Consider the following 12,300-nt stretch of genomic DNA (forward strand, 5'->3'; position numbering starts at 1 on the left):
GGGTTTATCAGTGGAGTAAAGCTAGGATTAATGGCTGAGATTCTGTTACACAAATAATAAAAAATAACATAAAAACTTCATTATGGTTTATGTGATTCTTTAACAGTTAACAGACAAAGCATAAAAACAACTCTGACGTGTAGTGGGCCCTTTCTGGCATGTTTTCCATGTTTTATAGGATGTACCATTTTTAATGTTTCCTAAATAGACAAAATGAATGGAGATCTCACATTTGAATGTTTTGTCTTTTTTTTATTAAAGCCATTAAAATTTAACCATGCCCAATATGTTTACATCTGAAGCAAAGTTTACAGTGATGTCCTAAAGAAAGGTGCAGAGGCACTGACAGGGATCATGTGCTTTTTCCACATGGTGGGGGGGATGAGGGGGAGAAGACAGGAGGCCAAACCAAGTAGTCTCTTGGAAGAACCGCAGGATGACACTGGTCCAGGTTTAGGACAAGACCAGAGGTCTCTTGATATGGTGGGACAGAAAGAAAGACGAAAGCGATACACGGTGGTGTTCATTTCTAGAATAGACGGCAAGACGACGTGGCCCTCTGATTTAGGGTACAATGCCTCTATTACTGTTGATGCAGACGTTAAAGAGTAAGCAAAAAGCTGGGATAACTTTGTTTTTGAGTGTTACTTTGGATAAGACTTAATGTTAGGACTCTGCAAAAATGGAGGGAAAAAAATATTTGCTTGTGTTCACTATTTCTCTTGCATCTTGCTTTACAATTTGTACATCCAGTGGTACAACAAACCCAGCAATATGACGTAAAAAAAGAAAACCCTTTGTATCGACAAGTATGGAACATTCAAATATATTACAACGCTGTCACAGGGTTCTGACTGAGGGGGGTAACTGCCACCTGTGGATTGATGACAACTTGCACTGAAAGATACAAACACTGGATTCCCAAACATGGAAGAGAAAAATAAATGAAAACCAAAGGAAAAAAAAAAAAGACACATACTGGCAAAATACTGAACATTTAATATTTACAGGCACAGCTTGCTGGGCTGTTGTGACAGGGGAGAGATAGCCTGGACCTCTGGGCATAAGGACAGCCTTGGGGTCCAAGCAGCTCACATGCAGTGGAGTTTCAAATCTTTTTTGTCGATTTTTCGTTCCTTTTTTTTCTTTTTGCAGGATAAAATGCCTATAGACAGCAGTGTCGGACATCACTAAAAGCTACAGTCATACACTTATCAGATTATAAGTAGATTTTTTGTTAGTTTTTTTTTTCCTTTCTTTTTTTTGGTAGAGTGAAATCATATAAAAAATAAGGAGCAGCTTGAACTAACACTGATAAAATAAAAGAACAAAAAAAAAATCATTCACTCACCGACAGAAAAAAAAGAGTAGTAACTATATCATTGTCTATATACAGATGCACATTCGTTGTATTTAATAGTTCTTTCGGGTGGCTGCGGCGAAGTCCTCTGGCGGGAGGAAGTGACGAGTGACCCTCAAGGTTCCTGGGAGGTGGGTAAAACGGGTGGTCCCGTATTTCTTTTAAGAATTAAGGACCCCCCCCCCACACACACACACAACCCCCCTCCCCCAACACACACCAATTCCTCACTCTCTGTAAACATGGTAATATTTCTCGGGCGCCGGTGGGAAGAGGAAAAAACAAAATCTCCTCGTCAGTAACCGTGAGACAAACCAAAGCTGATCAGTGCATTGTCTTAGGCCGACCAACGAAATGAGAGAAAAAAAAGAGAACCGATGAAAAATGACAAACAAAACATACCACCATAAGAACAAGGAACAGAGCAAAACCTTTGAAGCTCTGGCTGGAAACGCGGGGAGGGCGGGAAGTGATCATGAAACACAGAATGGACCCTGTAAACAACCATCTGCGAGGAATTCTGTTTTGGAGACAACCATTGAAATCCAAAAGAGACCGGCTCAACCCCCTCTGTATATGGGGCCAGAGAATTGCTTGTGTCTATGTTCCTAAATCTATGCATATATTAATAAATATTAACTGTACAATATGTGTAGTTGATTTTAAGTTATACACTGTGAGGGCATGAGAATACATAATTCTCAAGAACACTCAAACCAGAGAACTAGACAGCTCCAACTCATTTAAAAAAAAAAAAAAAAAACGAGGATAAAACAAAATCTTAAAAATGACATCCTGGTAAAAGAACCAAACAGTACCATGACAAATCCTTTCCACATAATTCTCTATAAATAGCTTTTAAAAAATAAATACGCTTGCATCACATTTTTCAGAGCAGGAGATGGCTGCAATTTGACGCCACGGAGACGACCTTGCCTTACGCCTCAGTAATCGATACAAAAACAACCCCATCCCCCCCACCACCCACCCTAAGGACAAACACGTTGGTTTCACTACACTGTGGGGGACAGTACTGGACAGTGTGATGGAGAAATGAGGGACCACTAGAACAAGGTACTGATCGCAATCCCAGCGGCAATAAGGAGCGAAAGGACCAATAAGGAGCTTTCATTGACACCCTAGCACCACTTCAGTTCATATCAACTTGGGGCCCCATACTGCGAAGCCTCTTGCAGAACAATCGCGTTCCAAGACTGCATTCAGAAAGACAAATCGAAACAATAAACGAAACTCTGCCAGGGCAAACGAAAAAGAAGACATTTAGAACAACAAACATACAAACACATACATGTTAAGTCATGCTCCCTACTCCGGTGGATGGTGGAAAAAAACTAAACAAAAACAAATAAAACACAAAAATCCCTTTTATTTGACCCCTCCTCTTCCTCTTCTGCCTCCTCTTCCTCCATCCCTCCCCTGGCTTTGGCCCTCTGGTTGAGGTGCAGTCATTGGGGGTTTGCGGAGGAGAGGGAGGGCCAAGATGGCGCCGACAACACATGGCATTTGGGATGAGGGGGGGAGCCGGAGGAAGCCTGGGGAGAGGGGATCTGCTGCGACCACTCGGGGTGGTCCAGGTGGCGGCGCTGCTGCTATTGAGGGTGGTGACCAATGGTGGAGCTGTGGGTTGGGGACTCCGGCCAAGCAATAATACCAAAACAAACAAAATAATACAACAACAACTAGAACAAAAACAAACAATGAAAGACGACAAACGATGCGTGGTAGTTGTAGCTTGTAGGCTGAGAACTTGCTTCTGTTCTGATGAAGAGAGATGGTCCAGTCTTAACTCCCCAGTTCCCCCATCATACACACGCATGCACGCACGCACGCACGCACGCACGCACGCACGCACACACACACACACACACACACAGTCTCTCCATCCCCTTGCTCTCTAGATGCAGCCTTGCTCTGATATGCTTGTAGGAGGATGACGAAGATATATACATATATATAAAAAAAGGAAAACAAAAGTCGGGGGAGAAAAACAAACACACCCGAATCCTCCCTCCTTCCCGCAGTCCTGCTCTCGCTCATCATCCGTGCGCCCTGCTGCGCTGTCTCGCTCTCTCTCGCACTCTCTCTCTCTCTCTCTCTTCACACCAGCATCACACCAGCTGGTAGCCTGAGCCGGACGACTGGTCGTACTCTATTGTGTACTGCGTGGTCCAGTCCACCACCAAAGGCCGCAGCAGGCCGCAGCAGCGCAGCTCAAAGAAGTCTATGAGGTTCCTCATGCATCCGTGACTGCAGACATGTGGACGGACACACACACACACACACACACACACACACAGACAAACAAACACACACAAAGAGGAAAAAAAGCATCAAGTCAGTGGTGTTAATCTTGGCCTTTACTGAAGATGAATACAGAATGATGCTGTCTCTTGTTGCTGGAAACGAGCTGAATGTGTGTGTGTGTGTGTGGTGTGTGTGTGTGGTGTGCACTCACTTGAAGGGGCTCTCGATGGACGTGGCCGTGACTTTAAAGTGCTTGTATCTTCTGGCGTTCATCCTCTCATTTGTGGTGATCCCAAGAATGGCAATCTGGCCAGCGACACACAAGGCAGTGGTCAATGCAAAGCTGGTACACAAGGATGACCAGTAATACAATCTACAAGACTCTGTGATACAAATAATGATACAGAGGCTATGATACAATATATTGCAATACCGTAAGCAAGGTGATATATTATATTGAACAACTAAAACAAAAACTAAAAATCCCTTTGAGTGTTTTCGAGAAATATCATATCACAAAACATCAGTATCAACATTAAGCATTAGTATCAATATTGTGATATTTAAGAGCATCAGTATTATCTTGCATGACTGTGTGCTGTGTGGAGATGCTTGTAAGGGTGTACGCTGTTGTTGTGTATGTAGTGCCCACTGACCTGGTACAGCTGGCACATGATGAGCACAGCCACCCACATGAAGTGGAAAATGCTGTTGAGGAACATCCAGAACATCCAGGGCGAGCAGGAGGCGATCTGTGTCAGGTACACCCAGAAGCCGTCCTTGTGGTAGTTGGTGGCACAGTGGATTCGCCAGTCTGGAGAACGCAAGAGGAGGAGGAGGAAGAAGAGGAAGAGGATGAGGAGGAGGAAGAGGAAGATGATGATTATTATGAGGAGGAGGACGACAGACAGGGTGTAGCACACTTGTGAGAAATCCTGGAGGATGTTCTCATCATTTGCATGGATTATTGCGCATGCATCACTTCACGTGTGTGGATGAGTGAATTGGCGAGTTTGAAAGGATGAAATAAGAGCACACCTCTTCTCCACAATGCTAACCTGGCTTTTGTGTGGGAGCATTTCACAAGAGTTGTTTTCTAAGCCAAGTCAGTTTCATCAGCCGGAGTAGAATAAGCCTTTATGTGTCATCATGATGGTGAAATATTGTTCATGTCTCTTTACAATGCTGACAGTCAGTGACTCAATTACATTTTAGGTAATCGTATCATGGCGTATAAATGCAAACATTCATGGGGTGTAAACAAGAACATAAAAATGGCTGACGAGGCAGCTGACTCTAAAACATTTATAGGAGAGAAGTTTCTTCCTTTCCATTTCGTTAGTGCCTCACTTTAATGCTTGTTTACATGACTGACAGCTCTTGAAGACGCTCACCACTGGAGTGTGCTTTAATGCTGCATGTGCAGGACTGAACACATTGTCTGAGTATGCACTGTCTGAAGACCTGCATGGCTTTATGAGCCCAGGCATAAAGCTGTCAAACAGTCAGCGGAAGTGTGACCGACAGCTGTGACTTGTCAAGGACTTGGATGGGGTGGGCGGCCTAGTGGTGTGTGAATGAGTGGGCCTTAAATGTGGAACGAGTCTGTGTGTGAGTGTGTGTATATGTGTGACAGAGAGTATGAGTGTGTGTGTGTGTGTGTGTGTGTGTGAGTATGTATAAGTATGTAGGAGTGTGTGTGTGTGTGTTTGATTGTGTGTGAGAGTGCATGTGTGAGAGAGTGTGTGTTCCACTCACAGCAGATACAGCCGTATATCATCCAGCAGATCATACACAGCAGGAAGAACAAGTAACCCATGAAGTAGCGGTGGTTCCCACTCCCTGTGAAGATAGGAGAGAGAGAGAGAGAGAGAGAGAGCAGAGAAAAGAAAGAAAGGAAACAAGACAGGAAGAGAGGAAACAAGACAGGAAGACTGTGAGTCACGTCTGGAGTCCCTATCCTTACTCTTCCTTACTCGTCAATATTGTACTCAATCACAAGAACACACAATCTCTCCTTCGCTCTCTCTCACACACAAATAGGTCACATCACTTGTGATTATTAACACAGCAAGTAAATGATTGAAGACAATGTGATCCCCCTCAGACTTGTTTGTTGTCTGAATCCATAAAAGAACAATGGGTCCAGAATAGCGCTCTCTCTCTCACACACACACACACTAGATTCGGCCAGGCACTGCTCTGTGAGAGAGAGAGAGAGAGAGAGAGAGATGAAATATGAAATATTCAGAAGGGGCAAGAGCCAAGCGAAGAGACTGTCTGCCCTCCTTACGGCCCCTCTCAATCATGGCTGCTGGATGGCCAAGGAAGAGGTGGAGTAACTTGCATCACACAACACACACACACACACACACACACTTAAGGCTTGCTGCCTCTTCTCTTGCTCGCTTGTTCCCACAGCTTAATCCAGCTTGGCTAGCTTGCAAAACAAAGGAAGCAAGTTTCCCTTCCACAAACAAATTGGTAGATCGGTAGAATGGCTGAGCTTTGACTGCCAGTAAACAGTCACCTGTCCACAGTCACAAGTGCTTCTTGCTTCTGGCATCACAAGTGCTTCTTGCTTCTGGCATCACAAGTGCTTCTTGCTTCTGGCATCACAAGTGCTTCTTGCTTCTGGCATCACAAGTGCTTCTTGCTTCTGGCATCACAAGTGCTTCTTGCTTCTGGCATCACAAGTGCTTCTGGCTTCTGGCATCACAAGTGCTTCTTGCTTCTGGCATCACAAGTGCTTCTTGCTTCTGGCATCACAAGTGCTTCTGGCCTCTGGCATCACAAGTGCTTCTGGCTTCTGGCATCACAAGTGCTTCTTGCTTCTGGCATCACAAGTGCTTCTTGCTTCTGGCATCACAAGTGCTTCTAGCTTCTGGCATCACAAGTGCTTCTTGCTTCTGGCATCACAAGTGCTTCTTGCTTCTGGCATCACAAGTGCTTCTGGCTTCTGGCATCACAAGTGCTTCTTGCTTCTGGCATCACAAGTGCTTCTAGCTTCTGGCATCACAAGTGCTTCTTGCTTCTGGCGTCACAAGTGCTTCTTGCTTCTGGCGTCAACTTATGAATGATACACCCTAATGGCCCATCAAACAGGCCTAAAGTTAAGCTTGCCATAAACTTTGGATAACCCCACAGGACCTGTAACAGCAGTCACAGACAGTCCCAATGGGCCCTCTCTCTCAGTGAGGGAAGCGAGAGGTTGTTGTGGCTTCCGGAAGATTTGCCGTTCTTGTTTTACCCTGGTCACTTCCCTTAACCACCTGCTCAAACACAGCTGGCCAGACACTTCCTGTAGTTTCTGTACTCCTTTTTTGATACTTCCTAATCCGAATTTAGCTACAAAGTATCTTGAAAAAGAATAAGTTCACACTACCACAATGCCATACATGGCATGATGCCACCATGGCAACTGCACAGGGCCCAAGCTCGTTAAAGCCCAGTGTTCTGTCTGACTGCATGGATGTTTGAGGGCGCGTCTAGACATGTCGCGCCTCCTTAGTCTGTCTGGTAGTGTGAACTGCGCACACTGCCTATTCTCACACAGCTCTCACGGGGTGCAGGGGAACAGTGCGATTCAAGTGACCAACGACTACGAAAATAACAAGGGAGATTTGTGTGTGTGTGTATGTGTGTGGGGTGGGGGGGGGGGGTCAAGCTGAACTGAAGTTGAACTCGAATGATCATCAGCCAGAAAGCCATGTGCTAGCACTTATCAGTGAGAGCTGGTAAGGAGTAAGTATAAATGGGGGAAAAAGGAAAACTTATTCCAAATTGGCTGCTACAGGACCTTGACCTTCAACTAGTTCACACTCAACTTTACCATTTCCATTGGTGGCATTGTGGTTCCTTACTCACCTACGCAGTTACCAACCCAAGGACAGTGATGGTCAAATTTAGCGATGCAGCGGTTGCACACAGCACAGTGTTTGGACCTGATGGGCTTCCGTATCTGAAAGTAATTATACACAGCAAGTTTTGTGGAGCAGCTTCAAACCGACCCACTGAGTCGAACAATGGAGTTGCCTTAGGTGGCAAACACATAAAACACTTAGATAAGTCAGTACAGATATGGAAATGCCATGTTTTGACTATCAGGTGGGTAAAGTGTAATAGGGATTACACAATGTCAAACAATTCACTAGTTGAAACATACAGCTCAATGCAATGCAATACTTCATACAACTACAGGGATGTGTGCAGTGGTGTTTTTCTTATTATTATTTACCAAGCAGGTGCTGCAGAATATGCTTAGATCTAGGCTTCCTGATTCTGCCAGCTCAACAATTGTCTAGAGAGAGAGAGAGAGAGAAAGAAAGAAAGAGGGGATGGGATGGGTAAATACCAACACCAGCAATTTGTATTGATTCTGTTAAGTAAGCTGTTTTGTTTGATCTCTTGGAACACCCTTATACACAACAACAACAACAGAAAAACACATCCTGTGGATATCTGACCTGATCTGACCCCCCTCCCATACACAGTTTGTTGACATTAGTTTGGCATTGACCTTATCAATACAAGCAACCATCATCTCAATCCTCAAATAAGCCTTCGATCCAACATGGCTAGACGTAGATTACCATGTGGTTTCTGCCTGTGTCACAGGCAGATAAAGGCTGTGTGCTGAAACGTCGGTCATAAATAAATGCACGGTGTTAAGAGATTAGAGCGTGCGGCTACTCTGTTATTAATTTGATAGCCACCTGGCCAGCACCTCTACTTAGGTGTACACTCCTCCTCCTCCACACTTTTCCTGAACGTAACAGCAACCATAATAATTGAGGAAACACCCTCATTCCATGAGATGTTAACTTGCAGAGTAAGGCAAGACATCCAAATGAGATCACTGGGTTCCATAACCCACTAATGGGAACATCATTCACATCTCTAAGGTTTGATAACGACTATATATGGTGCTCATCAGTGTTTGATAATTACCGTCTGAACATAACGGCAACCTTTATAATTGGGGGAAACGCTCATTCTAAGAGATGTTACTTGCAGTGGAGGACAAGGCAGGGGCATTCCGCCATCAGATCGCCGACATTCCCATTAGTGAACGATGGAGCCCATTTACATCTCTGAACTTTGACAAGCGGGGTTATATATAGAACGCTCATCAATCGTGTGTACTGGGGCAGTGAGGCGATCGAGCCAAAGGGGCATTATCTTCCAACCAGCGACCACTAATGAGGGGAGGCATCCTGGAAGTTTGTTTGCTTGATGCTGCCCGCTGGAAGCGAGCCAATGGGCCTGCATTGAATTAGACCTGAGCTCGGAGTGTTGTTCGTGTACCTCCTTTCTCCTGGAAAACTACCCAAGCCGAAGCCTTAAGCTAAAGCTCAACAACAACACAGCTAAGCATACCCTTTAAGAGAATTTAGCTACAACAGACAAATGCTGTATGGTACAAATGGGGAGAAATAACATAAGCAGATTAAGCACACATGGGTAATTTTATGCACATTGCACTTCTATAAATTCCCTGTGTAACGTAGGGGCTCAACTTGTCATGCATCATCAACCATTCAGCGGTTTTAGTAAAACCCAAGCACAATCCAAAGCCATACAGAACACTCATTGACTTTAGTTGTGTTATGTAATGATCATGGAAATTCAGTTCCTCAACTTGTCCGGTCTATGCGTGACCCAGGGGGCTGTGCGATTGAGTCCAATCGCCACGGGGTGGACGCTGGGTTGGGTCGGAGGACGTTTACCTTTTTCTTCTGCTCTTCAGAGGCTTTGATGATGCCCGGGTCAGATTTCCACGACTTGCCGAAGTTGTAGAAGAGCGCCACGCTGTTGAGCAGGAACGGGAGGTGGACAGTGACCAGAGGCAGATGTGTGAGGAGTTAAGGAGACAGCTGAGGAGGTGGTGAGGAGGACCGGGGGGGGGGGGGGGCATTTTTTTGGTGGGCTGCAGAAGATCCTTTGGAAAAGGAACTCTGCTTGGGAAGGGGGAAGGGACACTTTAAAAAAGATACATAATAGAAACCATACATAATAATGGTGAAGAAACACAGAGAAGAAAAGGGAAAAGATGGACCGACCTTCTTCACATCTCAACTACCACCCTTCCCCTCACTCACTCACTGACTACACAAAACTAGCCCCACACAAACACACACACACAAAACTAGCCCCACACAAACACACACACACACACAAAACTAGCCCCACACAAACACACACACACACGAGACAGAGAATCACGTTGTACTCAAGAGCCACATTTCAAGCAGGCGAACCAGAGACAGATGATACTCAACATTAACTGCTGCTCCCTAAACTAACTATAAAACCATCACATAAGGAAGGCCCTATACCCCCCACCCATGCTTCTAACTGTGTGCAGTCACGCACAGCACGGCTGGGATGTCCATTTCCTATGGCCAGTGGCGAGTAGTGTATGGGCAGATCACAGTGTGGAGGCAGATAAGCCACTGATGATGTCTGCATTCACGTCACACTTGCCCCTATAGAGGGGGTCATGGACACTGCTACTAAGAACAGGAGGCAATAAAAAGTATGTGTGTGTGTGTGTGTGTGTGTTGGTAAGCGTATGCCTATGAATATGACCAAAGGAACGTGATCTCTCCAACAGGTCTCTTCACATAAAGATACATTTCCCCGTCAACACAGAGGCCGCATCACATCACCCATTTAAACAGAAACCCATGGTTTACATAAACCCTTTCCTGTATAGACACGCACCCCGTCTTGCAGAAAGAGAGACACAGATTCAAAGAAATAATACAAATAAATCACATCAGAAAGAACGCAAGGCTGTGAATATCCCCCCCTAAGCTATAGGGAACGGATTAGGGGGTTGACTGCCCTCGGCATAAACTACATGTCCTGGAGAGTAAACATCGGTCTGTGCACATACGAGACAGGAATGTGGGGAGAGGGGGTCATCAGCCTCGTCAAACAACCAGCTCCTACACACCCGAGCGAGTCGACAGAAGACCTTGACCTTGCTGACCTGGGCTGTCAACTCCTACGTGTATGTGGGGCTGTATTGGTCATACACACAGTCAGAATGACTAAGTCCTTGTGTTGGTTTGAGTCTGGACAACTTGAGATGATAAAGCCTAGCACTTAAAACCCACTCATTTACATGTACTCATTTAGCAAAGGCTTTTATCCACAGCGTTTTATAGCCATGTCACTATGGGATCATGTTGACACAGAGCAGGTCACAGCTAGATATACTGCATCAACGCCACTGATGATCCTTCACAAGAAAGGGGCCGTGGAAAGACCTATTTTTCATGTTTTATTGTTGAGCACTCCATTAAGTGATGCACCTTCCTAATGTAATGACCTTCTTAGGTACACTTTCTTTGCCAGATAAAAACAGTGAATGAACTATATGCAAACTGTTTCTGGAGCTGTAAATGAGATAAGACGGCCAAGATCTGCTTATGGCCAATGAACGTTCTCATACAGCACACCAGGTGGAGTCTGTCCATAGGGACTGTGTCTAAGCACCAATAAAACAAAGTGCTCAGTATTACATACCAATTACAAAGAGATAATTGTGAAACCAAAGATTTCCCAGGTCAGAGGGGTCGTAACAAAGCAGTTTACAGATGGGGGATGATGTATGGAGTTGGATACAGGTAAACGCTGTGGCAGTGAGCCGATGGTGGTGCTCAATGTCTACTTTGACTGAAGAGCTACATCTCAACAGAATGTAACAGTTTGAAATCACTGAACACAATGGTGCCATGAGTACTGTATTGCTTTGTAATTTGCAGAAGACAATTCAGGAAACTTTCACAACCAAAAAGCTCACACAGAAAAGTTACAGGGACCTTCCTCCAAGTCATCAAGCTGAAGAATACTATAGGTAACTTCTGCAATCACTCAAACACCTGATCTACCACAGACTTTTTAAGGCCAGACAGTCTATTGTCTTGTGGTTGAAAGCTCAAGAAAGCACACCTGGGAATACTTTGCTTATCTTAATGCACACACAGACAAAGGCAGACACACACACAAACTCCAGACAACAATAGCCACAAGCTGTTGTGTTGGAACTGTTAACTGCACGCACACACACACACACACACACACACACACAAAACCTTTTTGGTTGAAAATCTTGGACTCGGGTTTCCAGACACCTTGACTCCGACCCAAACTGACTTTACTGCCCACCTTAGACACCAGGACACCTTCCTCCTACACAACTCCTGGATTACTCATCTTATCTGTGCCACCGGCTGGAAAAGCACAACTCTTTTCCTCCCCCCATTAAAGTTTCACCAATGACTAATGCAGACTTGTCAAGCCCCTGATCTGCTATTTCAAAAGAGACACTTTCATGTGTGTGCAAGGTTTGTTTTTGTAGTTTGTGTTTTCTAGGTCTGCAAGGCACCAGGCCAAAAGACTAATGGACTACTACTGCCTAGCACAAGCATTGTCAATAGCTTTTGTGAAGTGTGAATTTGAAATGAAAAACATGGATGCTGCCAGCCCTATGAGCCATTAATGGGAGACTAGATCCATTCAGAAGAAAGGGGGGGGGGGGGGGTCAGTACCCAAAAGGGGAGGCTCAACACTATGGAAATATGATCTCATTTCCTGTAGTATCTGGGCCACTGTCCCGAACTCTAACAGGTGTGTGTGTGTGGACACGTGGACACACACACACA

The 12,300-nt window shown here is 45.0% G+C and overlaps 1 protein-coding gene across 2 annotated transcripts in view; it reads right to left on the bottom strand.

The window, feature by feature from the left end:
* Positions 1-231: 231 nt before the first annotated feature.
* The window catches only part of zdhhc17 (zDHHC palmitoyltransferase 17), a 34,620-nt gene continuing 22,551 nt past the window's right edge, over positions 232-12,300 (bottom strand). For both annotated transcript variants that reach the window (XM_076296787.1, XM_076296786.1), the window contains exons 11-17: positions 9,355-9,477; positions 7,863-7,925; positions 7,493-7,586; positions 5,384-5,467; positions 4,282-4,439; positions 3,837-3,931; positions 232-3,628 (exon numbers count right to left, since the gene is read on the bottom strand). In XM_076296787.1, the coding sequence (XP_076152902.1) occupies positions 3,490-3,628; positions 3,837-3,931; positions 4,282-4,439; positions 5,384-5,467; positions 7,493-7,586; positions 7,863-7,925; positions 9,355-9,477 (756 nt within the window). In that variant the 3' untranslated portion in view covers positions 232-3,489. The remainder of the gene's footprint in view (positions 3,629-3,836; positions 3,932-4,281; positions 4,440-5,383; positions 5,468-7,492; positions 7,587-7,862; positions 7,926-9,354; positions 9,478-12,300) is intronic.

This window comes from Alosa pseudoharengus, unplaced genomic scaffold (genome assembly GCF_046254945.1).
Source record: "Alosa pseudoharengus isolate Yale_2024_CS ecotype anadromous, Long Island Sound unplaced genomic scaffold, YU_APseudo_1.1 YU_APseudo_1.1_scf_20, whole genome shotgun sequence".
NCBI classification, from domain to species: Eukaryota; Metazoa; Chordata; class Actinopteri; order Clupeiformes; family Clupeidae; genus Alosa; species Alosa pseudoharengus.